Source organism: Eulemur rufifrons, chromosome 9 (assembly GCF_041146395.1).
Source record: "Eulemur rufifrons isolate Redbay chromosome 9, OSU_ERuf_1, whole genome shotgun sequence".
Taxonomy (NCBI): Eukaryota; Metazoa; Chordata; class Mammalia; order Primates; family Lemuridae; genus Eulemur; species Eulemur rufifrons.
This window is the reverse complement of record NC_090991.1, coordinates 43,162,949-43,190,108: the sequence shown is the minus strand read 5'-3', so window position 1 is coordinate 43,190,108 and position 27,160 is coordinate 43,162,949. Positions and strand designations below refer to the sequence as shown.

The 27,160-nt window shown below is 44.2% G+C and overlaps 1 protein-coding gene across 11 annotated transcripts; it reads left to right on the top strand.

Annotated features, from left to right (window-relative positions):
* The first annotated feature begins 280 nt into the window (after positions 1 to 280).
* STRADA (STE20 related adaptor alpha) lies at positions 281 to 25,366 on the top strand. Of its 11 annotated transcripts, none has more exons than XM_069482761.1 (13): positions 281 to 442; positions 6,096 to 6,151; positions 7,832 to 7,889; positions 11,101 to 11,129; positions 17,209 to 17,311; positions 17,738 to 17,859; positions 19,314 to 19,422; positions 19,539 to 19,662; positions 21,366 to 21,537; positions 22,040 to 22,144; positions 23,581 to 23,822; positions 24,130 to 24,172; positions 24,446 to 25,366. In XM_069482761.1, the coding sequence occupies exons 2-13, from the start codon at positions 6,140 to 6,142 to the stop codon at positions 24,596 to 24,598; spliced, it is 1,272 nt and encodes a 423-aa protein (XP_069338862.1). In that variant the 5' UTR covers positions 281 to 442; positions 6,096 to 6,139; the 3' UTR covers positions 24,599 to 25,366. The 11 variants fall into 11 exon arrangements, with proteins under 11 accessions (XP_069338862.1, XP_069338867.1, XP_069338872.1 ...); XM_069482766.1 differs by having other exon boundaries at positions 6,096 to 6,175; positions 23,581 to 23,731; XM_069482760.1 differs by having other exon boundaries at positions 386 to 442; positions 6,096 to 6,175.
* The last annotated feature ends 1,794 nt before the right edge of the window (positions 25,367 to 27,160 follow it).

The following is a 27,160-nucleotide window of genomic DNA, read 5'->3' as shown; positions in this document are numbered from 1 at the left end:
AAAAAAAAAATCCTCAGAGTAGCCAAGTCAGTAGCCAGAGGTGGTTTGCACTTTTTAGTCCTCTTGGACCCTTCATTATTGAAATCACCTACTTACTCCTTCTCTTGCTGAGGAGGCGGAGGCTCTGGAGTGCCCCGTCCGCGTTGGCGACAACCTAGGTCTTTGGCTTCCACACCCTCGGAGAAACCAGGCCCCTCCGAGACGGAACTATCCAGTGTAGGCGCTGCGCGGGACAGCGCGACCGCAGCGGAGAACGAGCGCCCGCGCGCGGCGGCTGAGGGCGGGGCGGGGCGGGGCGGGGCGCTCCTGCGAGGCCCGGACCGCTCTACTGCGCATGGCACGTTGCGTACCTCCCCCGGCAACCGGCCTGGCGGTGGCGCGGCCATAAAACTGAGGAGGCGGACCTCAGACGGTCGGGACTGCTCGCTAACTCCAGGAACAGGTACCGGGCTGGCGGGGCCGCCTGGTGCGCTCCAGGGTCCAGTCCCTCCTCGCCCTGGCGCCCATTCCATCTCCTCAGAGCCGGGCATTCGTCAAAGCCGCCATCCTGGGCTCACTCTCGTCCTCCACGGGCCGCCTTTAACCCGCGTCCTCAGTCCCTCAATGAGGGGCCGCAGCCAGAGAGCTGAATAGGCTTGGGCCTGGCGGGCAGACGCTGGAGTGGAGTTGCCGGGAGGGAGAGGCGAGCTCCTGCTTTCCCAGTCCCCTTTTCTCCCGGGACTTCCAGGTGGGGAACCTGGGGCCAGGTGTCATTTTGTCCTGCTCAAGCAAAGTGGCAGCAGATCCTAGTCCTGACTTCCTCGTGCTCCCCCCATCCCCATTTCATCTCATCCCAGGCTGGACAGGCAGCCGGTCAAGCCCCCATAAGGACACAAGATCCAGATGACTCCCAGACTAAGCCAAAACGAAGAGTTTCTAATTGTCTTTTTGCAAAGTATGTTAAAGTGCCCGCAGCAGATTGGGGGCCGGAGATGGGGGTCGGCGGTAGGGAAGTGAGCAAGAGGGAAGGGGAGTGGTTAAGTAAAATTGTTAATGGTTCTCAGGAAATGGGGAACTAACCTCTCTGCCCAGCTTTCTGCTAATACCCTGGCATACTTTAACTGGACTTCCCCCAAACAGGAAAAGCTGTTGGACTCGGTCATGTTCTTATTGTAATATCTGTTGAAGTAGAACCATGTTCAGATATTTATTTGTGGCATTAAAACAGTTCTTCATTGACTGATTCATACTTTCTAAAGACACTCAAGACTGTTTCTTGTCCCCCGAGAGTTGATGAAGACACCGGATTTGATTACCTGCGTCAGGCCAGGAGCCTGTTGATTCAGCCATTAGTTACAGCGCTGCACTAGTCAAATCTGTCCCCTACCCTTTAACCAGGTTTCTTGGAGGTATTTTGGCTCAAATGAGGTGCTTATAATTGTGACCTCAGACATGGAGGAAGTTTAGAAAACCCGTGACAAGAATAGGGAGAAAGGAAAAAATTTCAAATCAGGATAAATGAATTTTTTCAGTACCATTTGGCATCTGGTCCGCAGCATTTGCCAATCAGTTGATATTTTCTCAATCATTTTATCTTGTGCACCCAGTCTTGAAACTTCTTTGGCTTGTCTGTCATCACTCCAGTTTCTAGAGCACAGGCTTTGGAACAGATTTAATCAGTCCCCTATCACTTGCCTGTGTGACTTTTGGGCATTTAACCTCCCTGTCCCCTAAGTTCCAGATTTGTAAAACAGTGATGATAATACTTGTCAGCTGATCTCCGTGAAGCATTTAGCACAGTGCATGGCACATATTAAGTTTGACATAAATGTTTACTGCTTTTATTATTTTTTACTATTATTAATTTAACAGCTACCCGGGGGCACAGTTGCCCCTGGAAGTACAACACTATACAAAATTCATTCCCTGCCCTCAAGGAATCTCTATTCCTAGTGGAAGAGAGAAATTGGCAGTTAAGAGTGTGGTAGGTGTTAGGGGTGAATAGAGGTTAGGGGGGTCAGGGAGGACTTCCCATAGCACAGGACATCTGAGGCGAGTACTGTGGGACAGGTCAGAATTAGCCAGGTTGGAGACAAGGAGGTGGTCCAGGAGGGGAAGCAGGAACTTTAAAGTGTTTTCTTTGGGCTCTACTTCCTAGCTGTCTTTCAAGGGCCATGCCCTAAATATAGATCTATCCCAAGGCTTGCCTCTCAGCCTTCTGCTTTTCTCTCACCATTTTCTTTTGTGAATTTCTGTCACTGTCTTTCTTTTTTTTTTTGCCCAGATGTAAGGGCTGAATTTTTCTGTCACTCTTAAGTGCTGATTCCCAAGTCCACATTGCCATCTAACCTCTCTTAAGCATCAGTCCTGTTCTTCTAACTGAATGCTATATATTTCCTCTTGGAATATATAACTGTCTTCTCAGCCTCAATATGATTTAAAAACTCAAACTCATCCTTCTACTCAAACTGCTTCCACTTCCGAGCTTTCCTGTTTCACACTACTCTTTCCCCAGTCACTCAGGTACACAAAAAAACCAGAGTCATAAGAGTTATCCACAGGTAGAATGGGCTCCCGGATAAGGTAGTGGCATGGAAAGTTTTCAAGTAGAAACTAGATAACCATATATCTAGGAATTTGTAAAAGATATTCTTCCAAAGGGTAGAGAATGACCAGATGACTTCTGGTGTCCTTTCTAACTAAACGTTTTATGCTTTCTTTATTCTTCCTTCTCCCCCATCCATCTATTTCTTTAACATTCCCAGTGCCACAGGCCTTTAATGTCATCTGCTGTCATTGTATTCTAACTGACATTCCTTTCCCAGGGTTATTTTCACTTCTCCCCTCCCCATCCCTTGGCAGATTAATATTCCTTAGAATATTCCTTAGAATAAGACTTCTCTAACATTAGTTAATATGATGGGCCACAGATCAGCAGCATTGCCATCACTTATGAGCTTGTTAGAACTACCAGGCCCCCCTCCAGACCTTCTGAATCAAAGTCTGCATTTTAACAAGATCCTCAAGTGATTTACACGACAATAAAGTTTGAGAGACACTACTTTAGACCACTGTTGTGTTTGTCACCTTTCTGTTCAAAACTGCAGTGGCTTCTGATTGCTGAGTAAAGTCCGTACTCTAGCATGCATTTAAGGCCTGTTCTTATATATGTGGAGTTCTGTTTCTGTAACTGCCCTGACATTAATTTCAGAGTATGCTCAAAGTGCTAAAATACTTCTCTGCACATTCGGCCAGCCATTCAGTATTATGGAGTGCTTACTATATGAAACGCATTATTCTGGAAGTTGGGAGATACACCTGTGGACAAGACAAAGTATAGTAGTCCCCCCATAACCATGGGGGCTGTGTTCCAAGATCCCCAGTGGATTCCTGAAACCCCAGAAAATATCACACTGTGATACTGCCACAGTTGATCTGATAATCATGTCAGCTACTAAGTGACTGATGTGTGGGTAGCATAGACGGTGTGGATACACTGGACAAAGGGATGATTCATGTCCTAGGCAGGACGGAGCATGAGGGTACAAGTTTTCATCAGGCTACTCCAGAACAGCGCACGTTTTAAAACTTACGAATTATTGATTTCTGGAAATTTCCATTTAATATTTTCAGACCTCAGTTGACCTGAAAAAGTCTCAGAAAGTGAAACCACGGATAAGGAGGACTACTATAAGCACGAAATAATCAGTAGCTAATACTATTTTAGTCTTGGAATTCCCATTTTCTTTAATTCCTACTTGACATTACAAGATTACCCCAGCTCATAGTAATCTCTCCCTTTGCTGATCTCCATAAGGAGTTGCCCATCACTCATTTCTACTTGTGTGTTTTCTTGTCTTGCTTGTGTGTCCTGTTTCCACAACTAGTTTGTAAGCTCTTTATTTTCCAGGAATATCTTACACTTCTTTGTATCCCTAAGGCCGGGCACCAGGGTTTTATCAGAGGAGGTACTGACACATTTGAAGATAATGAAAACTGCTTATGGTTATCCTTTGAGTCCTGTCCCCAGCATACACCCTGGGTTTTTAAGATTAGCTGGAGGCCCCATACCTTTTTGCAGTCTAAGTATGCAAACCTCTCCATAATAGTTACTATTTTTTTTTTTTTTTTTTTGAGACAGAGTCTCACTCTGTTGCCTGGGGTAGAGTGCCGTGGCGTCAGCCTAGCTCACAGCAACCTCAAACTCCTGAGCTCAAGCTAATCCTCCTGCCTCAGCCTCCCGAGTAGCTGGGACTACAGGTATGTGCCACCATGCCCAGCTAATTTTTTATATATATATTTTTAGTTGTCTGGCTAATTTCTTTCTATTTTTAGTAGAGATGGGGTCTTGCTCTTGCTCAGGCTGGTCTCAAACTCCTGACCTGGAGCGATCCTCCCGCCTCGGCCTCCCAGAGTGCTAGGATTACAGGCATGAGCCCGTAATGTGTCCCCCGGCCAGTAGTTACTATTTCTATCAGTGCTGTCAATGGAAAAAAAAGACCAGACTCTGTAAAATAATTTTAAAGAGATTTACTCTGAGCCAAATTTGAGGACCATGACCCTGAGCTACGGCCAAGAAGCCTTGAGCAAGTGGACTAGCTATGGTTGGGTTACAGTTTGGTTTTATACATTTCAGGGAGATAGAGGTTACAGGTAAAGTCATAAATCAATACATGGGAGGCATACATCGGTTTGGCCCGAAAAGGTGGGCCATCTGGAAGGGGGGCTTACAGGTTATAGGTGGAATCAAAGATTCTTTGGCTTGTAATTGGTTAAAGACATGAAGCTTTGTTTAAAGGCTTGGAATGTTTTAACATAGGAGCTGTTTATCAGAGATAAGCCACCAGACATATATTTGTTGTGTAAATTGAGGACCTGCAGGTTTGTCTCACATACCCTTAGACCTGTTAATGGGTTACAAAGGATGTCCCTAAGAAGGGAGGGGGGCATGATGAGACATGGCAGGCAATTTAGTTTTAGGGTATTCCTTTCGCCACTAGGGGGTCCATTCAGTCAGCCAGTGAGGGGGTGAGCCTTAAAGTTTTATTTCAGTTCACAGTGCTCTTAAGGTAAATAAATAAGTATATTCACATTAGCTTACTGTTGCTACTTAGAGACAGTTTGTGAAAAGTGTGTGTATAGGATTTAGTCATTCTAGTCAAGACTAAAGCCTTATTCTCACTATTTAAGATTTCAGTTATAGCCTTGAACAGCAGTACATTCTTTTTTAATAACCATTTAAGGCCGGGCACGGTGGCTCATGCCTGTAATCCTAGCACTCTGGGAGGCCCAGGCAGGAGGATCACTTGAGCTCAGGAGCTTGAGACCAGCCTGAGAAAGAGCAAGACCCCTTCTCTACAAAAAAATAGAAAAAATTAGCCAGGCGTGGTGGCACGTGCCTATAGTCTCAGCTACTCAGGAGGCTGAGGCAGGAAGATCACTTGAGCCCAGCAATTTGAGGTTGAGTGAGCTATCATGATGCCACTGCACTCTACCCAGGGCAACAGAGTGATACTCTGTCTCAAAAAAATAAAGAAAACCATATAATAATAAACTTCTTTTATAGAAATTGCAGAATTTCAGAATGTACTAGGCCAAACTACATCCAAGTTTATCATCACTGAAAACTTCTCTAAGCAAATCTTTAACAATTTGTACGTTCTAGTACAGTGCTTCGAATGGTAGACCCATAGTAAGTTTTTGTTAATAGAAAGGTCTTTCTGGGCCGGGCGCGGTGGCTCACGCCTGTAATCCTAGCACTCTGGGAGGCCGAGGTGGGCGGATCGTTTGAGCTCAGGAGTTTGAGACCAGCCTGAGCAAGAGCGAGACCCCATCTCTACTAAAAATAGAAAGAAATTATATGGACAGCTAAAAATATATATAGAAAAAATTAGCCGGGCATGGTGGCGCATGCCTGTAGTCCCAGCTACTCGGGAGGCTGAGACAGGAGGATCGCTTGAGTTCAGGAGTTTGAGGTTGCTGTGAGCTAGGCTGACGCCACGGCACTCACTCTAGCCTGGGCAACAGAGTGAGACTCTGTCTCAAAAAAAAAAAAAAAAAGGTCTTTCTGTAAACAGAGATTTTGCTAACTCAGCGTTTTTCTATTTTCCTTTTAGGTTTAAATTTTTGAAATTGAAGTAGGTCTACACGTTGAGAACTCATGTCTTTTCTTGTAAGTAAACCAGAGCGAATTAGGGTGAGTGTTTTTCTATTCTTCTGGATTTACTATTTTTGTTTTCTGAAAAGTAATGTGCTTTGGCATATATTGTGGGTGGTTTTGTGTGATGTTCAGAAGCATATAGAAATGAGGGATGTAGGAAGTAAGGCAGGTATTGTAGCCTCCACTCCTGAGAAGAGAGTTTGCAGGCAGAAGCTGACCAGAGACACATAATTTACCACCAGCTTGTCTGATAGAGAAGACACAAGAAGATGGCTTATTTTATGAATATCAGTTGTGCAACACTAGATGAGTTGGTTGCACTTTTCAGTGTAGATATGTAACTGTTAATGATCTCTCCATGGGTTTGTGTGTTTTTAAAGTCAGCATCAAGTTGTAATTACTGGGACACTTTTTTCTAGCTATAATCATTTGTTTTAATTGAAGACATTTTGAACATGAAAGATTTTATTACACCTCAAAACTTCATCAGCTAAAATGACCTCAAGAACAAATACTAGATTTTGCTTCTTTACAAGCTCCCATGATTTCATAAAAGAGAATCTTATTTTATTATCAAGTACTCAATTTCTAAATACAGTAGTAATTATTTAAAAATTTTGTAACTGTGTAAGTGCTGTGAGACATTATGAGTATACCACTCTCTTTAAATATTAAAGCATAAATTATATTTTGTGATACAGCACATATAATTTTTTATATTAAGTTATTTAGGGTGTTCTTTTTTAATTCAGAAAAAATTGTTATAGGGAAGGACAGAGAATGATGCTATAGTTCCAATTCATAATCTATATTATGCAACTTATTTCTGAATGTTATTTAATCTTTTTTATTATGTTTATACATATAAGAATAATTTATTAATGTTTTGGAAAGAATAAACTTCACTGTTAATTAAGAGGATAAAGGAAATCTCTCCTTAGCCTGAACTCTGCCCAGTGGAAAGAAAGCCCCCAAACCAAACTTTAACACCAGTCCTTAAGTGAAATACAATCTTGATTCCATTGCTTTTAAATATGAGCTGCTTTTCTGTTTCAACATAGCCTAATTCAGGTGAAATGAAACCACTGATCAGTATGATGGAAATCTAATACTCATTTGAAATAGGCCAGTAAAGTGAACCATAGATTGGTCTTGTTAGTTTGATCCTTGTGAACTTGGCAGAAAATGTAAGCAAAGATGTCTTTAGAACCCCTAGTTGGTAAAAGAATATGCAGCTTGCTGTTTTTCCTTTTACAGACTAATAGAGTCTTGTGAAAAACTACTGTTTCATCCCTATTTTCTGTGTTGTGAATTCCAATAATTGTTTTCAAATTGGCATTAATGATACAAGCTGTAATAGATAGCTATGGAATGGGTACGATGGAACCAAAAGGTAGTTTTAGGTATAGGAAAGACAAAAACAGTCATTGTTAGTTATTAGGATCAGTACTGCATATTTTTTGTATGTCAGATTTAAGAATTCATCAAATTAGGCAAAGAGTAGAAAAGGGAATTAATCTATTGTTTTTAATTGATTTCAAGATTCTTTTCAACACTTTTCCATAGAAATGTATCCTAACTATACTGCATGATTCTGTTTTTGTAGTTGTATTTTTGTCTGTCTAAAGGCTGGTAGCTAATTTGTTGTGGCTTGGAAGAAATACTAATTCTCTTTGGGGTTTTCCTCTTTAGCGGTGGGTCTCGGAAAAGTTCATTGTTGAGGGCTTAAGAGATTTGGAACTATTTGGAGGTAAGTACAGTATGGCAGTTAGCCATCACTTCAGGATAAACATGACTACTCTTTTGTTGACTAAATCAATTTATAGAAATTAGCTATTCTAAGGGCAAGTGTAAAGTACACTTGTTGGATTTATTTGATTCCTTTTTGAATTCATGGTTTCCCAAAGGTTTGAGGACTAATCCAGCCTTGTCCTTGACCTGCCTTGATTGTTAGAAAGCCAGTATTTATTTAAGGGCACATATGTTACTTTTGTCCAATTGAAATACATATTTTTAAGGGAAAAAAACCTAAGTGTTTAAAGTCTCTAGCCTTGAAGATTTTAAAAATAAAATAATAGGACAAAGGTAGCAATGATATAAAAGTTATGGTTTTACTGATCAATCAGTTGACTCATTCTTTTCATGGTAGAAATTATGAGACTTAAAAGAACAAAGGAAAAAAATCTGTCATGGCAAAAATATTAACTACTATTGTAAAATCTAAATGTTGATTTCAGAAGTAAACTTTGAGATTTAATAGGCCCAAGCATGCAGTCCAGGTCCTGTAAAAAAAAAAAAAAATAGGCCCAAGCATTTCTCTTTGGCCATTTTCAAAGTGAGCCTTTTTGAGAACTCTCATCTTAATTTAGGACAAAAAAAAGTTCTCTTCAAAAAAAATAATAGTAGTAGAGCCCCATTCTTTGTGTTTGAATACCAAGATCCTCTTTTAGGATCCTGTAGCTAAAGAAACAAGTTATCTAGCAAACAAAATTTAAAAAAGAAAATCCCATTCAAAAGCAAACAAAATTAAAAAAAAAAAAACAGGTTGTCAGATTGAGTGCATTGGTTGACTGATGCAAAATACTCCCAAATAGGTTTAAGAGATTGAAAACTCAAACTTGTTAGTTGCTAGATGGTACTTATTATTTTCCCTAATGAATCTCAGAGAACTTCTAGAGTAGTATTATTTGTGAACTTTGTTGAAGTGTTATATTTTAGACAAATGAGAGTTTTAAAAAATGATGAGTTCTTTTTGTTTTAGTTACAAAGAACAAAAATTAGAGGCCGGGCGTGGTGGCTCACGCCTGTAATCCTAGCACACTCTGGGAGGCCAAGGCTAGAGGATCGTTTGAGCTCAGGAGTTCAAGACCAGCCTGAGCAAGAGCGAGACCCTGTCTCTACTAAAAAAAAAAAAAAAAAAAAATAGAAAGAAATTAGCTGGACAACTAAAAATATAGAAAAAATTAGCCGGGCACGGTAGCGCATGCCTGTAATCCCAGCTACTTGGGAGGCTGAGGCAGAAGGATTGCTTGAGCCCAGGAGTTTGAGGTTGCTGTGAGCTAGGCTGATGCCACGGCACTCTAGCCCGGGCAAAAGAGTAAGACTCTGTCTCAAAAAAAAAAAAAAAAAAAAAAAAAAATTAGTAAAGGAAAGGCTAATGGAACAAAAATACTATTTTCTGATCCTATTCTCATTTTCTTCCCATCATTAATGGGAATAAAATGGCTTAAAGTAAACATTGAGCTGGGCGTGGTGGTGCGCGCCTGTAGTCCCAGCTACTTGGGAGGCTGAGGTGGGGGAGTCACTTGAGCCCAGGAATTCAAGTCCAGCCTAGGCAACATGGTGAGACCCCATGTCTTAAAAAAAAAAAAGTGAACATTGTCATTAATGGAAATTTGGTAGTCCAGTTACAAATATTCCAGTATTTGGGAATTGAATTAATGGGTTTTGTTTTCAGTGTCTTTTTTTTTTTTTTTTTTTTTTGAGACAGAGTCTCACTCTGTTGCCCGGGCTAGAGTGAGTGCCGTGGCGTCAGCCTAGCTCACAGCAACCTCAAACTCCTGGGCTCAAGCAATCTTACTGCCTCAGCCTCCCGAGTAGCTGGGACTACAGGCACGCGCCACCATGCCCGGCTAATTTTTTGTATATATATATTTTAGTTGTCCGTATAATTTCTTTCTATTTTTAGTAGAGACGGGGTCTCACTCTTGCTCAGGCTGGTCTCGAACTCCTGACCTTGAGCGATCCACCCGCCTCGGCCTCCCAGAGTGCTAGGATTACAGGCGTGAGCCACCGCGCCCGGCCGTTTTCAGTGTCTTGAGCATAGAATCTCTGACTGTCTTTGACGATGGCATAGTCTCTGGTCTGAGGAGTGTGAAGAGGTTGTTCTATATATCACTGAAGCTTGATGAAGTCTATATTACTAAGTTTTATACAACTTGGAATTTGCCTTCTACTCTGGAAGGTGAAATTTCTTTTAATCCATTCACCTGGCTTCTTACCTTTGATAGACTATATTAAGCAACTGCTCCTGCCATTTGTATACCAGAAAACTGATGTCCAAGGGGGAAAAAAATTTCTATTTTGATAAGTTGAGGCTAATTTACTCTGCAGATAATCTCCTGTAATATAGCTTATGAGAAAGCATTTTCCTTGGTGACTAGACTTACTCTTATGACTTTGTATAGTTTAAGATATTTAGAACTGTTATAGCTTAAGATAATTAAAAATGTGTAATCACCCCAATATTTTACAGTTAAAAATCTTTAGTTTGATGATTTTTATCACTTTTACAGAATGGCGAAAATCAAAGACACATGCAGAATTTGTCTGATTTGAGCAGAAAGTTACTTCAGTTGTCGTTTGCTTTGTTCATTTTCACTAGGTGTAACAGAGTGCCAAAATGCCTTTGCTTTGTTTGCATTCAGAATAGAATATATCTGGCTTTGGAGAATCAGAATGGGAAATGGTCCCTTATACATGTGTTGCTGTATTAAAACTTTTTTTGCCCATTTAAAAAAAAAAATCTGTTTTCTAGTCCCTACAGTCACTGGGAAATGGCCAACCACTTATATAACTTTACAATAAATTTTGTGTTTACAAAGTATAAGACTCTGAAACCAGTCTATTCAATAATATTGTGTGCTGATTAAAAGTAAATGTAAATGACCAGAATTGTAGCAATTGAGTTATACCTAGTAAAGAATACCTGTAGAGTGGTAGCCTTGCCAAGTTTTGAAGAGCCATAGATTCATGTTTAAAATCCCTACCTCTACAGTGTTTTTACTGTGGATCTCTATGTGTGTGTGTTTATATGTAGCCCTGCAGGCACTTTTGCTGCAATGACTCTTAAGTGGTTTCTATTAATAAATGTAGCCCTAAGTGCAATAATTGCTCTTCTGAATGTGGGTGTGTCTTCTGCTAAAAAAACAAAATGCCAACAATCAATTTCTCTACTCCAGAACAGCCTCCGGGTGACACTCGGAGAAAAGTAAGTGACTTTCTAGGCTCTAGCACTATGGCTGTTGCATGGAGATGACTTCTTGTGGAAGTTTGTGTGTTTTCTTGGCTTATCATTTTCTGTTTCTGCTTATCTGTCATTGAGCTTTATTTGTAGTATAATTCTTTTGCTCGTGGAGATTCAGGTTTCACCCTGGAAAGATTTTGATGTGTAGTTTGAAAACTGAAAAAAATCTCAGGTACTTTTTGTCTCTTCTAGGGATTAAGGTCTCCTCCCCTTCCCAACCCTACCAATCACCCACCACCCCCTTCCCCAAAAAAGTACCTGGAACAATCTGAAATGTGGTTATCTTTTAGTGGCTAGTGGTATTAAATTTTCCATCCTTAGTCTATCAATAATAGATTTCAGTCCACAGAGATAATATAGATCTCTATTTAGATAATAAAGCTAGACTTCAAATCTCCTGCCTTAAAAATAAAACAAAAATTAAAAAGTATAAAACAAAACATTTACTTTTTTCATTGGTGAAAGCTATGAGATTCTCTTCTAGTTTATTTTACCAAAATAAGTGCCAGATGTGCACAATGTACCAAGCTATTTTGTAAAATATGAATCATTGTCTTATAAAGAGAGAGGATAAGAACCCTTCTCTATGTAGACTTATAACACTATTCGTGTTACAAACATTTACACGTTTGCAGGCAGCCCCAAGGCTGAGTGAAGGAAGAACATGTTGACTAGGCATTTCTTTGAGCGAAGCTTTGACTGTGCTTATGTAGTCTACTAATCAGGAGCACCTCTCTATCAGATCCAAATATTTTCCAATCAGGAGACCAAAAAAGTTTCCTATGGGATCAGTAAGGTACTTTTCCAGAATATAATGCCAATTATATTTTCACAGCTGCCAATGTTATATCAAAAGTTATCCTGTGTGAAACCTGTGGGAAGTTGAATGTGTTTGTTTGGTAGCATTTCATAAATACTGTCTTTGTATGCTTTGTTGTATTTTGTTTTAAACTCTTTAAACAAAGTTATTTTATGATCATTTCTGGATATCAGTAGCTTATGTATTTTTCAAATGCTTCAAAATGAATAAAATGCTTTTCATTGTGGGGAAAACTAAGAAAAGACTGATAGAATTAGTTCCTTTCTCTGAGCAATTTGTGATTTATACATTACACTAATTAAACTGTGCCATGCTGTGTTTAAAAAGAATGGGTTAAATATTTTTCTTTTCATCTTAACTTTGACCTTTTCTAAATCTGAAGCAATATAATGAACTAACCTATTTTTCTGGTGGCAGCATCAGTCCAGACCTCTTCCTTTCAAAATATTGCCTTTGTTTCCTGGTTTATTTGTTTTCCTAAATAAAGCTGGTCTCTCTCTGAGTTTAGACCTGTAGAATACCCACAGAGTAGAAAGCTTCCATTTTAGGATCATTTCCGGTGAGTTGGGGACAAAGTGGTTGCTGTCACTGGACCAGTTCATTTCATGCGATTCCAGATTGCCCATGAACTCATATTCCCAATTACCTAAAGAATCTTATTTTCTGAAACTAACACTTTTGAGTTAGCTTTAGTAGTTTTCTGTACTACTAGATAATAGAAGTGTTTGTCAGGTTACTGACTAAGAACATCAGTAGTTTAATGAATCACTCCCTACCTAGGCTCAACAAGAATGTATCCTGGTGTATGGCCCAGTAGACAATATGTCTTATATGCCTCCTGACAAGGAAGAGGGACATAGGTAATTAAAAAAAGTATCTATCTGTAACTTTTCCAAAGGGAGTTTTTTAAAGTATAAATCGTAAATATTTCCATTTCAGGACTCAGCTGGCCTTCATAGTGTCCTTTTCAAATTATAGAAATTTTAAGGAGTTTGCTTGGAGATCAGAGGAGAGAAGACCTTCAGATACAAAGTAGTTGTTTCTCAGTGAGGCCATATGGTTACCTGCTAAAAAATGCAGTACTTTCTCACATGCAGGTATCAGGTTCTGATCTGCAGAGCGCCCTAGCAATAGGGGAATCTAGTGAACGTGCTGTGTGAGGCTGGCATTTCCAGTGTAGCTCATTATGTTGAGCCTGTCTGCAAAGGAACTGGCTAGTACATTTCCCCTATTCTCCTCTTCAGCTCATGGGAACGAAAAGGTCATGGACAGAAAACCTCCTCAGTTCGAACTTTGCTTAAACGATTTTTATTTTTTAAATGTTTGCCGACATTGTTCTGGGCATTGGGGAATACACCAATAAGCATGACAGACAAGGTCCCTGCCCTCACGGCGCTTGCATTCTAGTGGAAGAGATGGACAATAGATCAATAAACTGCAGTGATAACTCTGTGAAGAAAGTAAAACAAGGCGATTTAATAAAGTGACTAGGAACCTACTTTACTTTGGCTGGAAATCTTTTCTGAAGAAATGACATTTCAGCTGAAACCGCATGATGAGGAGGTAGTGTTGAGAAAATGGCAGGGGCAGGGTAAGGAAGGATGGGGCAGGAGGAGGGTTCCAAACAGAGGAACAGTTAGTGAAGGTTTCCTAAGACTAGAGCATGATTGTGTGGGGAGAGGGATGTGGCACGAGATCATAGAGGCAGAGTGTAGGTAGTTTGGGTCTGAAAACAACCCGCTGAGTTTTCTGTTAACTGGTGACATTGATTTTACTGAGGAATAGATTAATGCTTGAGAAAACAGGATCTGCAAAGCAAGAATACTGCAGGGCTTCAGAGGTGCAAGGTTGAGAAGACGGAATGCTTTAAGACTAAAGTAGCATTATAAATTCTAAACAAATGGGAGTTGCCTTTTCAGAGCTCTTGGTTTAGGCTTTTTGCTCAAATTGCTGCTCCATTTTTGTCTCTTTTTTGTGTATTTCTCTCACCTGTATGAAGTACCTGGTATGTAGTAACCAGTATCTTAAGGTTGTCTGAAGATAAGATAGTTTCAGAAAGCTACAGTGGCAATTAAATGATCCTAGAATTTGTTTTTAGATCATTTGAAAACACAAATAAATATAAAACCCCAAATCAAATCAACCTTAACTATTGATCTGACTCCACTTAAGAGTCCCTCTTTGCTCCATTTTCCCTGTTCCATTTTATTTGTTGAACAGGAGAATCACCAAAAGGTAGACAGCAATAGAGAGAGAAGAAGAATAGAATTCACAAATATTAAATATTTCATTTTTTGTGGAGTTTTTTGAGACAGGGTCTCGCTCTGTTGCCCAGGCTGGAGTGCAGTGGCACAACTGCAATCTGGAACTCCTGGGCTCCAGCAGTCCTCCTGCCTCAGCCTCCTGAGTAGCTGGGACTACAGGCACATGCCACCAAGCCCAGCTAATTTTTTCTATTTTTTGTAGAGATGAAGTCTCTATGTTGCTCAGGCTGGTCTTGAGCTCCTGGCCTCAAACAGTCCTCCCACCTGGGCCTCCCAAAGTGCTAGGATTACAGACATAAGCTACCACACACAGCCTAATACTTGTTATACGAGGTAGAACTAAGCTCTTAACATTTTATCTCATCTCTTGGTCACAGCAACCCTATAGGATGGGAATTATTCCACTGCTGAGATAATGGAGATCCCAAGAGGTCATTGACTTGCCCAAGGTCACAGAGCCATTGACAGACCTGAGTTCAAATTCTGCCTCTGCCTGATCCCTAAGCCTATGGTCTTTGCATTATGGCATATGTTTTACTTAAAATAGCCTTTCCTAAATTATCTTTCCCAAAATTTAACAGAAGGTTCTCTAGACAGATATCTTTGAGAAATCCTAGGTTAAACAAAGTAAATTTCCTTACTAGAGAATTTCTCAACACCTTTAGTATGGGAGTATGACTAGTGATTCTCCATGTGAGAGAATTTCCTCACTGCATTTCCTCACTTAATTCATCATGGAAACTTTTTTCATGCATCAACTGCCAGGATCAGTGTTCCGTGGGGCCTGCTTTGGGGAAATCCTGCATTGAACCAGCTCAGTAGAAAAATGGACAAGAGACAGGAAGAGACATTTTCACCTTGGAGAAGACTCACATGGCCAATAAATAAAAGTTGCTCATCTTCATTAGTAATCAGGGAAATGTAAATCAAACCCACAATGAGATTGGCAAAAATTAAGAAATCTGAAAATACCAAGTGTTGGGGAACAGTGGGATCAACAAGAACACACATACATTGCTAGTGGGAGTGTCAATAGGTATAACCATTTGGGGAAAAGACTTGGCATTATCTCATAAAGTTGATTGTTCAGATAGTATGTGTCCTAGCGATTCCAGCTACTCCTAGGTATAGGCGTTAGTCAGGAGAGATATTCAAATGTGTTTATAGTAGCACAGTTCATAATAGAACTGAAAACTAACCCCAAAGGCCCATTAACATTGGAATGATGGATAATTGAGGTACATTCATGAGATGAGTATGTTATACAACAGTGAAACGGGTGAACTATAGCTAAGTAGAACAATATGGCTGACTTGCAGAAATATAACAATTGATTAAATTGGAAATGGAATTTGATTGTTAGCAGGGCTTGATTTTGCTTTGACTAGTTTCCTCTTAATGTCACTGTAAGTGGTGAGGGTGACAGTGCCCCCCTTGGTTTCTTTCCCCACCCACAGTGTCAGCTGTTTTGAAACTAGATGCACTTGAAACATCAGCCAGCAGGGTGGTATGTTAATTTCACTGGCTTCAGCCTGGGTCCTGACATCCGTGCAGTGTGTTCATGTTTTGATTTTTGCATGTTACTTAATCTCCTTGGCCCTCATTTTTGTTATTGAAAAGTGGAGATGATGTCTGCCCCATCTACTCCACTGAGCTGTGGAAGTGCTCTGGAAAGAATACTATGGTCAAATAACAGGCAGAAAGCACCATCATCTTCATGGTTTCCTCTGCACAGCCACTTCCCTGATAGTTGCTCAAGTAGCATGTTGTCAGAACATTCTCACCTCGCTCTTCTGGCTAGTGCTAAGCCAAGAGCCTTCATATGTTGACAAAGACCTTTTTCTGACTAGAGGTCGGCTCATGAATGCAGAATGTGAAATATGAGCTGGCCTAAGCCTTCTCCATTTCAGTTAGACACACATCTGAAGAAAGCAAATCTAAAAAAAAAAGGAAAATACTCACAGTCCCCAAATCATATAAATCAGTTTAGGTCTAGGATAAGGAAACTGAGCCATTAAGCTGAAAGAAGAGCTATTGGTCTGCCATGTGTTTTGCTTTCACCACTCAGACATTGCTGGATATCTTCCTCCAGGACCTCAAAGGCTGGAATGTGACACCCTAAATGGCTGCGCTCCAGCTTCATGAGCCGCACGAGCGGGCAGGAATGAGGGAGCAGCAGGCTGCTGCCTGGATGATGCCTGCGACCTGATTGACACCTCAGTCTCAGCTCAGGGCATCAGTTGTTCTCTTACTTGGGAATGCCAGGCATGACTGGCCTGGACTCTTTGTTTGCTAAGGAGGGGTCTACATCTGGCCACATTTTCCATAGAGCAAGATTTAGTGTTTGACCTTTTGGGATCTTGCAGTCAGGACCTTAAAAATAGCAGTCTAGTACAATAGGAAATCCAGGAGAACCCCCACCTCTCCATCCCCTTCTCTCTCTCTCTCTTTTTTTGAGACAAAGTCTCACTTGGTCACCCAGGCTACAGTGTAGTGGCATCATCATAGCTCACTGCAACCTCAAGCCCCTGGGCTCAAGCCTCCCCAGTAACTGGGACTGTAGGCGCACACCACCACGCCCAGTTAATTTTCCCTTCTCTTTTCCAAACATGCCTTTCTTTCTCCAGACATCTTTTCCCCAAGTAATAAATTTATAGTTTTCTGTACATGAACCAATTTGTTGGAAAGGACAAGCAGGTTAACAGTTGACTGGAATGGGTCCTTGTCCCCCATTTGTAGATAGTCGTAACACTTACTTGCTTTGGTATTAGTGATGATTACTACATTGAATGTGTGCTGTTTTATTTCTCTTTGAATGGTGCTGGCACTGTTTCTTTGCCACAGAGTCAGGATATGTATGTGTGTTTGGATGCCAGTCTCGTCGGTCTGAATTACCACCTCCGCTCTGCTCCCATCCCACCCCCAGTTTTCTCTATTAATCCATTTTTCTTTTCTTTAGACCAATGAGGCGAGCTCAGAGTCGATAGCATCCTTCTCTAAACAAGAGATCATGAGTAGCTTTCTGCCAGAGGGAGGGTGTTATGAGCTACTCACCAATATAGGTAATGTCCATGGACTGTCATTGCTCTGTCCGGGGACTGCTGCAGCCTTGTCAGCATCCCCAGATGCGTGTGCACCAGACGCTGTCAGCTAGTTAGGAGGATTCATGGTGGCAAAACTGGCTTTTGTGGGTCTTGTTTGGTTTTCTTCTGCCAAGTATGGGAAGAGATCAAGTTTCCAGGAGAGAAGCTCTTTTGCCATTTTTTCTTTGTGGCTGTGCACGTCTGGTGTCCTGGGTCAGACTCAGTCAGAATGGTTGGCCGAGAAGGAACTGATGGGAGAAATATCAAGAAATGTCAGCCATGAAAGTAACAGTAGTGAAAATTTTAACTTGGATTTTCTTTTGAAATCAAGTCCCTTTTTCTTTAAGGCAGATACAAACTTTTGTTGCTCTTGTCCCTGTTTATGGTATTCCTCTTTCCTTTTAGGCAAAGGATTTGAGGACCTGATGACAGTGAATCTAGCAAGGTACAAACCAACAGGGGAGTATGTGACGGTACGGAGGATTAACCTAGAAGCTTGTTCCAATGAGATGGTGACATTCTTGCAGGTAATAAAACATGAATGTGACACTTGGAGGGAGGGTGGGTTCTTGGCTCCTGTAGTCATTGTAAGGCACCTCACACATCAGTCCTCTGAAAGCACCTGTTAGGAAACGAAGGTAGACCGAATGTTCAGAAGTTATGGTGCTTTCAAGGGAGAATCTTGGGCATTTGGCACTAAGGATTGGGCTGAAATGCTGCTCAGCCCAATTTATATTTCCCTCTTCTTCTCCAGATATTCCTTTCTGGCTCATTTATTCATTTATTTATTACGTAGAGAGGCCAAGCAACTCTCCCATGGCCACACACACACTAGTGAGCAGCAGAGGCAGGATTCAAACCCAGGCAGCCTTGTTCCAGACGCAGAGCAGCCCGCGCTGCCCCTGTGGCCATCTTCCAGCTCTTAGCATCCTGTTTGCCTAAGATTCCTTTCTATTCAAGAAGCAGGTACCTGCCCTCTTGTTAAACTGAGCTAGGTGAGGAGGTCTAGTAACTGCCTGGGGACCAGACTGCCCTTTGCTGATGCCAGCTTTGATCTTGGCCTGGGTGAATGCGTGTTCAGTATAGTTAGTTGCAGCCCCTCCTGCATTTACAATGTCTTTCTGAATGTTCACCTGACAGTGCTCTTTTTTTTCTTTATTAGTAATCTTGGGTTTCTTCATCAACCTGACAACACTCTAATACCAGTTCATCTGTACAAAGTAGTTTAGTGGGTCTGAGGATGGAGCAGAAGTCCAGTCTCAACTTAGTTATTTGAGAAAAAACATGTCTGAGTTTGTTGTAGATCATATTGGACTTTATGATTCTTTTGGCTTATGTTCTCTAAAGCAGTGGACAGGCAGAACATCCAGCCTGTTTGACCTTAGCTCATGTCCCAAAGACCAGGACCCTGGAGTTCTGTAGTTTTTTTGGTCCAGATTTTTTTTATACTTCTTATAGCTGCTCCTGGAGAAGAGAGCTCTCAATTTGAGGGTGCTGTAAAAATATCTTCTAAAATGTTTACTAGTTGTCATTTGTCCTTTAATACTTTATTTCCTGGTTTCCATCAACTACAACATTTTCTTTTATAATAGAAAAATATTTTTTGTTTTCTTATCTTAAAAGAGGAGTTCTGTACCTTGCCCTTGAAGTTGAGCTAAGCTCATAACTTCAGAAGTCTTCAGTCAACAGTTTGATTCAGCATCTCTGAGTGGGTGAACTGGGACCCTCTACTGTGTTGTCAGCAGTTTCCCTGTTTGGTGGGGGATTGTTTCTTGAGTTGTGTTAGGATTGGCTGGCGGGGCCACACCAAGGCAGAAGCCGCAAAGCAGTATCTGAGGGCACCTGCTCAGGCTGCTCCCAGAACTCTGAGAAGAGCATCCAGAAAGTACTAGGTCCCACGTTCTTCATGCTGCCACTGAAGAATGGTGAGTGTCATCTTCAGTGCCCCCTGGTTCTGACTTAGCTATACCATTGCTTTCAGGGGGAGCTTCATGTCTCTAAACTCTTCAACCATCCCAACATCGTGCCATATCGAGCCACCTTTATCGCAGACAATGAGCTGTGGGTTGTCACATCATTCATGGCATATGGTAAGTAGAAAGGGTTCCTGGCAGAGAGAGTTCCAAGGACTTTGTTGTCAGGTTGCCTATGTGCTGTTTTCCTCCTCTGTTACCGTTTGCTACCTCCCTACAACTCTCTTCTTCAGGGTCTGCAAAGGATCTCATCTGTACACACTTCATGGATGGCATGAACGAACTGGCGATTGCTTACATCCTGCAGGGGGTGTTGAAGGCCCTCGACTACATCCACCACATGGGATATGTACACAGGTACATTCTTAAGCCCCCTCACCCTAGACTAGAGTGGATATCTGTGTCTGTGAGCCCTCAGGTAAACAGTTGAAGTTTGACTAAGATTAAACTCTGGCTTCACACCAGAGTTTAAAATCAAGGATCCTTGAGTGAGCTCAAGAATTTGAGGTTGCAGTGAGCTAAGTTTGCACCACACTGCACTGCAGCCTGGGAAAAATATATATATTAAAAAAAAATTTTTTTTTTTTAAATAAAATCAAGGATCTGGATTCTGACCTTGTCACTGACTTGGGGAAGCAGTCACTTTAGCCTGCTAGTACTTAAGCCATTGACTTTCTCTTTGCTGAGCAGGTTGGTCCTGACTATTGTGTGTGAGGAACATCTGGTGTGGACTTCTGTCCCCCACCCCCTGCCTCCATCCTTGTGTGCCCCACAGTTGGTCCTATGCTGAGAGGCCAGGGCAAAGACAGATTGCTTCGTAGGTGGTGCTGAGTAGGCAAGATAATAAGATTGGACCACTACCTAATTCCACATACAAAGGAGGACTCCAGGTGCATCAAAGGCCTAAATGTAAAATGTCAAACTGCAGACTTAAATAAAAGGAAGTGTGAGGCGATACTTTTGTGATCTGAGGCATAGAACATCTCAACATTTTAGAAGCACAAAACATAAGGTAAAAAATTGATGAATTTGATTATATCAAGATTAAAGATTGTTACCCAATAAAGTACACCATGAACAAAGTTAAGAAACGGGGGACAGCGGAAGATGTTAGCTTTGTCTAAAACATAGAGGAGATTAGTAACAAGGAAATCTTGCAAATCAACAAGAAAAGGACAGCAAAGCAATAGAAAAATGGGCAAAAGATACAAAGGTTACAAAAGAGGAACCCCAAAGACTAGCAATCATGAGAACAGACACTCAAACCTAACCATCAGAGAAAAGCAAATGAAAACAAGGTATCACTTTATACACCAGACCAGCAGGGTTAGGAGGCTGGGTGAGGCCCAGTGTGTTAAGGACGTGGGAGCCTCCTGTCCAGAGAGTGGCAGACAGCCTGATGCGGCCAGTCAGGGTCACAGAAACTTCAGTGCTGCCTCTGGGTGTACTCCCCAAAGACACCCCCCGTGCAGGCCTGTCAGAGGACATGTGTGCGGATGTCACTGTTCATATTTGTGCTGGTTAGAGGTAGTGTGAGAGGCCCTCCCTGGAAGAATGGAGGAGTGGAAGCATTAGATCCCATCCCAGAGTCGGTGGCAACTGGAAGCAAAGATTAGATGTACACAGAGAGCAGCGCGGATGGATCTTGAACCCGTAGCACTGAGTGAAAAAGGAAGTGCGGGATGCATACCATAGAACCATTAGGCAAATTGAAAATATATGCATACAAAACAGTGGTATACTTTACAAGAATGGCTCTAAAGAAAAGGACAGATTAAAAGCACTAGTAGGAGGTGGGGAAGAGGTTGTCTATGAGCATAAAAGAGAACTTAACAGGATATAAATAAGTTTTTAAATCTGGTGGTATATAAATGGGTTGATGCTATTTTCTTTTTTTTAAAGTAGGTTTGAAATTTTTCATAAGATGTGTTTATGGACATATAAAATGCACACACAGGGGAGAGTCTGTGTGTGCTGACCGGGTCTAATGTGTTCAGACCAAACGTCTGTAGTGTGAGGGGATCCTGCTGCCCCTGACACCTTCCCCTCGTCCCCCGCAGGAGTGTCAAAGCCAGCCACATTCTGATCTCCGGGGATGGGAAGGTCTACCTGTCTGGTCTACGCAGCAACCTCAGCATGATCAGCCACGGGCAGCGGCAGCGTGTGGTCCACGATTTTCCCAAGTACAGTATCAAGGTTCTGCCTTGGCTCAGCCCAGAAGTCCTCCAGCAGGTTTGTGCACTGGGTCCTGAGAAACTCCAGCCCCCATCAACTCATGGTTTCCCAAGGAAGCCTTGAGAATTTCCTGGGATGGGGGGTGCTCTCTACTTTTGAGCGGAGTGAGGGGTTCCTGGAGGGAGCCGGGCTGGCGCAGTGTACCCTAACCCTAACCCACTCATAAGACGGATGTGCTTTCCCCTCTGTGGAGTCCTAAACGGGACCTGGCACTGTTTCTGCTCCCTTCGGGGATCCTTACCCCACTGTGGGAAGAGTGAGCATTTTGGAAATCCTTGGTGCTCTCTGGATCCCTATGCTAAGCGGGAGTGGCGCCAAACATTTGCTTCTCATAAAATAGCAGTTAATCCCCAGTTGTGCAGGCAAGGAGAGGTGTCGGCAGCTGTCCTGATTTGGGGATAGGCATTCTTTTCCTCTCCTCAGCTCTACCTTTCTTTTCCTAAGAATCAAGACCAAGGCTACAAAAGGAGTCATCTGTGGCTTTTTTTTCCTGACTTAGAATCTTCAGGGTTATGATGCCAAGTCTGACATCTACAGTGTGGGAATCACAGCATGTGAACTGGCCAATGGCCATGTCCCCTTTAAGGATATGCCTGCTACCCAGGTAAGCCTGCAGCCCAGAGGTTTCCTTCTTACCCGTCTGCCTTCCACAGATGTTTGCTGAGCACCTGCCACACTCAGGATGCTGACCAGGGATGCGAAGATGAAAGACACATCCTTTTTTCAACTCCTGTCCATGCCCCCTACAGATGCCTATTCTTTGGCCACCCCCAGGACCTAGGGGTACACAGCCAGTGGTACAGCCTACCACTGGGAGGATTGACCCAGGGAAAGGCTTAGCCAAGCCTCATTAAATCCAAGAAGTGGACATAAGGTCGTTTGAGCAAGGACTGCCGGAGTCCCAGGCACCTGGAGCATGGGTAGCGTGCAGTCTCTGAGTGAGCCTCCCCTGGAAGCCACCAGCTGCTTGCCCTTGGGGAGGGGGCAGCTAGAGGATGGCTGGAGTGGAGCCTCTAGGCAGAGGGCCCAGGAAGGCTCCTGGGAGGAGGTAACACTTGAGTCTTAAATAGCAGTTAACTGTGTGAAGTGTGGGAACTAGAGGGAGACTCAGGCAGAGGGAACAGCATGTGCAAAGACCCAGAGTCAAGGACGAACAGGACCTGGGAGCAGCAAATGGGTATAAATGGCTGGGGTACAGGTGTTTTGGGGTGGGGGGCGGCCAGGTAAAAAGGCTGCAGAAGGAAGCAAGGGCGTGTCGGGAAGGGCTTCGTATGCACCCCAGGCATGGGGTTCCTGCCCCAAAGCATGTGGGGAGTTACTGAAAAATTTCAAGCGCAGGAGTGCTGGCATCACATACATGTTTTAGAAAAATTACTGTAGCAGATGGATTAGATCTCGTAGACCAGTTAGGAGAGTATGGAAATCCAGGTAAGGCATGTAGGAAATCTAAGTAAAACAATTTAGTAACAGAAAGATACTCAGGAAAGAGTTAAAAGGCTCCTTAGGGTAAATAGGAGATTCAGATCTAGAAGCAGCGCTGTCCAATAGAACTTTCCTCAGTCATGGAACTGTTCTGTGTCTGTGCTGTCCAGCAGGCAGCCACTAGCCACCTGTGGCTATTGAGCATTTAGAATGTGGCCAGTGAGACTGAGAGACTGAATTTTTATTTTTTATTTTATGTTATTTTGTTTAGAGATAGAGTCTCTGTTGCCCAGGCTGGAGTGCCAGGGCCAGGGCTGGACAGTGAAAGGAATTTGATGCCTTCTAAGAGGGGAGAGGAAACCGCGAGCCCTTCCTTCCAGCCATGTGAAAGGGGGTCTTCTGTGCAATCTCTTCCTCCTTTTCCTGGTGGCCGAGCTAGAGTGTAGCTGCCACACCAGTGACAGCATTCCTTTGGGAAAGTTAGACTTACTCCACTTCCATCTTTCCTCCACTCCCAAAAGGTCACATTTGTATATTGGGGAAAGTATGTTTGTGATGAGACTCTCTAGGCCTTCTAGGGGCCCCTTTCCAGCCCAGGCCCGGCTCTGCCCTCCCCAGATGCTGCTGGAGAAGCTGAACGGCACAGTGCCCTGCCTGCTGGATACCAGCACCATCCCCACTGAGGAGCTGACCATGAGCCGCTCGCGCTCCGCGGCCAACCCTGGCCTGAGTGAGAACCTGACCACCAGCAACCCCCGGCCCTCCAACGGCGACTCCCCTTCCCACCCCTACCACCGGACCTTCTCTCCCCACTTCCACCATTTCGTGGAGCAGTGCCTTCAGCGCAACCCAGACACAAGGTATCCCCGCTGGCCTGGCGCTGGGCTTCGGGGAGGGCAGGGGGCGCTGGAGGTAGGGCCAAGGTTGGAAAGGTTGCACCTCTCCAAGGTTTTGTAAGGGTCTGGGTTCCCAGAAGGATCTAGAGCCCAACAGCAAGCGAGATCAGCACCTGGGTTTGCAAAGAAGCCAGCCTGGGCGCTCTGGCCATGGTTCCATGGCGAGCTGAGGGGAGAGACAGCAGGCCCTTGAGGAGAAGGTGTAAGCAGGCAAGACTTGGGAACGCAGGGGCACAGCGCTGATGCTGGTCTCTCCCCCCTTTCCCTCCAGGCCAAGTGCCAGCACCCTCCTGAACCACTCTTTCTTCAAGCAGGTACAGTAGCACTTGCCCTCGGCTCTCTGCTTTTTCTTGCCTTTGGTTCTAACTACCCACCATCACCTTAGCTTTGGGGTCTTTAGGTATTCTCTCCTTCTCCCTGTGAGTTAGAGAAATCACCATGTTTCTGAAGCCCCTCAACGAGAGGAAGGAGCTCCTGGAATCTGTTTGCTCCGACAGCCCATCTATCACTGGGCCGTGGTTCCTTGCCTCATGGTGTCCTGGGACCCAGGGCAACAGGATCCATTACCAAACTCTCTCCTTCCCCAGATCAAACGACGTGCCTCAGAGGCTTTGCCTGAATTACTTCATCCCGTCACCCCCATCACCAGTTTTGAGGGCAGCCAGTCTCAGGATCACAGTGGAATCTTTGGGCTGGTTTCAAACCTAGAAGAGCTGGAGATGGACGACTGGGACTTCTGAGCCTCCGCGGACTGTGCACATTCTCCAGCCTGGGACCTGGGGGCCTACAGGAGGCCCTTCCTGAGAGCGTGCCACATTCCCATCGTCCTGGCTGCAGATTGGGTAGAAAGGACAGTCTGCTAGGAAAGTTGGCTGCTGACTGATTGGGAAAGAAATTCCTAGAGAGACTTTTCTTCACTGCTCCTAGGCTTTTGAGGCCCAAGGGAATCCCAACAACCAGGGATCAGGAGGAGTCCAAAAGCTGGCATGCCCAGTCCTGCAAGCTCGAGCTCAGGCGAGCTCCTCAGAAGGAAGAGGTGCTGCTCTGGCCCTGGGGGCTGAAGTCGAAGCCCAGGGTTTTACTCATCAACCCAGAGAACCATCTCCTCCTCTTCCCAGCGCTTGCTCTCCTTCCAGCCTAATGCCATTCTCTTCCTATGCTCCCAGATCCTACAGGTCCACGAAGGGGCCAGTAATAGTCAACCTTCCTCCCTTCCCCTCAACCCCTTGGCTAGTAATTGAAGGGAAGATTATTTCTGTCCTTTTAAGAGGGTTAAGTCCACCCTTACCCCGCTTCTCACTTGGGCCCTGACATCTGAAGCCTTCCCACGGTTCATCTGTGTAGCTCATTCCTTTCCCACCAAGAATCCATCTTAATGCCTCCAGCCAGCGGCCTGGGCACTTTCCCTAGGGCCATAATGTTTTGTTTAGCCTGAGGGCTTAAGTCCTCATGCTGTGTTAGTTTCATTGTCAGAACAAATTAAAATTTTTAGAGAAGCTGTTGGAGAATGGCATGGTTGTGTGTTTGCATCGTGCAGGAACTGCAAGCCCTGCTTCCTAGTGTTTGTGCTGACGCGGATGGCCGTGGGCTCGGGCGGGAGGCATTCTGCCGTGCGAGAGCAGGCCCATGAGTGCTCATGGAAACGCAGCAGCGGCCTCTTTCACTACATAGACCAGTTTCTCTTAAAACCCGTAATAGATTTGTCTCTTAATGCTCTAAAATTTCCAGACTTAATATTAGCCTGTGGCCATCAAACCACTTTGGGGCTGGAAAGGTCCAAGTGCTAGAGACCAGCCACTAGGGATAGAGGCGGAAGATGCTCCCTTCTGGCAGGAAAGGAGGTGGAAGTGTTTGTCTTGTAACCTAACTGGGGGTGTCTCCTTACCATCGGTGCCAATACCCAGCAAGTAACCTGAGAGCCGGTGTCCTGGCGGGCTGCAGGCCAGTGCGTGTGAGCAGGGGGTTGGGATTAGAACCTGGGTCCCGCGGCATGCCTGGGCACTTTCCCCCCACAGTCCCTCACCGGGAGGGGCCCTCCTCTAGCTCAGGCACCATCAGGCACGTAAGTGGCCTCCTCTTCTGAAGCTACTCTGAACCATCAAATACCCTCACTTTCCTTTTCCTCAGAAATTTTAACACCAGTTAAAAAAGAAAAAAAAAAAAAAAACCTTCTTCCTTTGGGCAATGGTAGGGGCTGAAGTGAAGGGAATGACACTAACCATGGGGGGCGGCCTGCAATGTGAAGTGAGTGACAAGGCCAGGTCACACTTATTTCCAGCCCCCTCCTCAGCTCAGTTTTGGTTGTTTTTTTTCTCACGTTTCCGTTTCTTAACGCTGGCTCACTGTCAGGTTTCTTTCCTTCCTGAGTACCTTCTTCACCTGCTGTCAGCTCATTCTCCATGCCCGAAGTGCTGATTCGGCAGGCCGCCTGCAGCTGGGCCCACAGGTCCATCCTGGGCAGGGCGACAGGGCCTCAGGGACTGCCCAGCCAGCCCTGCTCCCGGTGCCCCCGAGGGCTTCTCCTTTCTTGCATCAAACAGCCCCCTTCGAGAATCTATTCACAGAGATGGAAACTTTCCCCAACGAGATACTCCTCCAGTTTTTAAGGGTTCGGACACACACCCCACCAGGGAGTCTCAGGCCCACAGTGCAGGCAAAACGTCTTCCTCAAGCACAGGAGGCTGGAGGAGAAAAGCGAAGGTGGCCCGTGGGCGCGGGGAGCCGAGGAGGAAACCGCTGGGGGCTGGGGAGCTGTCTTGCTGTTCCCTGCCAGCCGGCAGGCGGGAGCTGTTCTGTTCCCTGACAAGTGTGTGGGCTGCGCTCTGGAGCCACCAGTTCTATTCCTGCCACAGTGTGGGAACACGCTGTGTTTAGGGCTGTGCTTTCGGAAACAGCTTCCAGCCTGATTTCAGGCAGAGCCAAGCAGTACCTGATGCCCAGGAAGGCCGGGCCTCCCAGCAGAGGTCGCGAGTGAGTGACCGTCACTTGCTTCCTCCCATGTGCCTCAGACCTGTCCTGCAGTGGGCTGCACAAAGGCGCAGGGAGTAGCTCTGCTGCAGGAGCTTTGGTAATTGCAACAAGTCACTTCAAATCTCCAGGCCTGGGCTCCCTTGTGCTAAAATCGCTTCCGTGAGGGCGTGCCCTCGGCTTCTTAGGGCCCCCAGGAGTCGGGGGATTACTGATCCCACAAAACTCGGCCACAGAAACGCTGGGAGGGTGGGGGCTCTGGGAAGGGGCAGCAGCTTCCGCGGCCTCTTGTCTACAGGGTGGCAGAAGGCGCTGAGGGCGGCGGTCCCACCGGA

Bases quoted from the DNA above. Each gene is read 5' to 3' on its own strand.
- STRADA (XM_069482760.1), top strand. From the start codon at position 6,140: ATGTCTTTTCTTGTAAGTAAACCAGAGCGAATTAGG. The intron at 19,663-21,365 runs GTACATTCTTAA...CGTCCCCCGCAG, and splicing joins CACATGGGATATGTACACAG to GAGTGTCAAAGCCAGCCACA. The intron at 22,145-23,580 runs GTAAGCCTGCAG...TGCCCTCCCCAG, and splicing joins AGGATATGCCTGCTACCCAG to ATGCTGCTGGAGAAGCTGAA.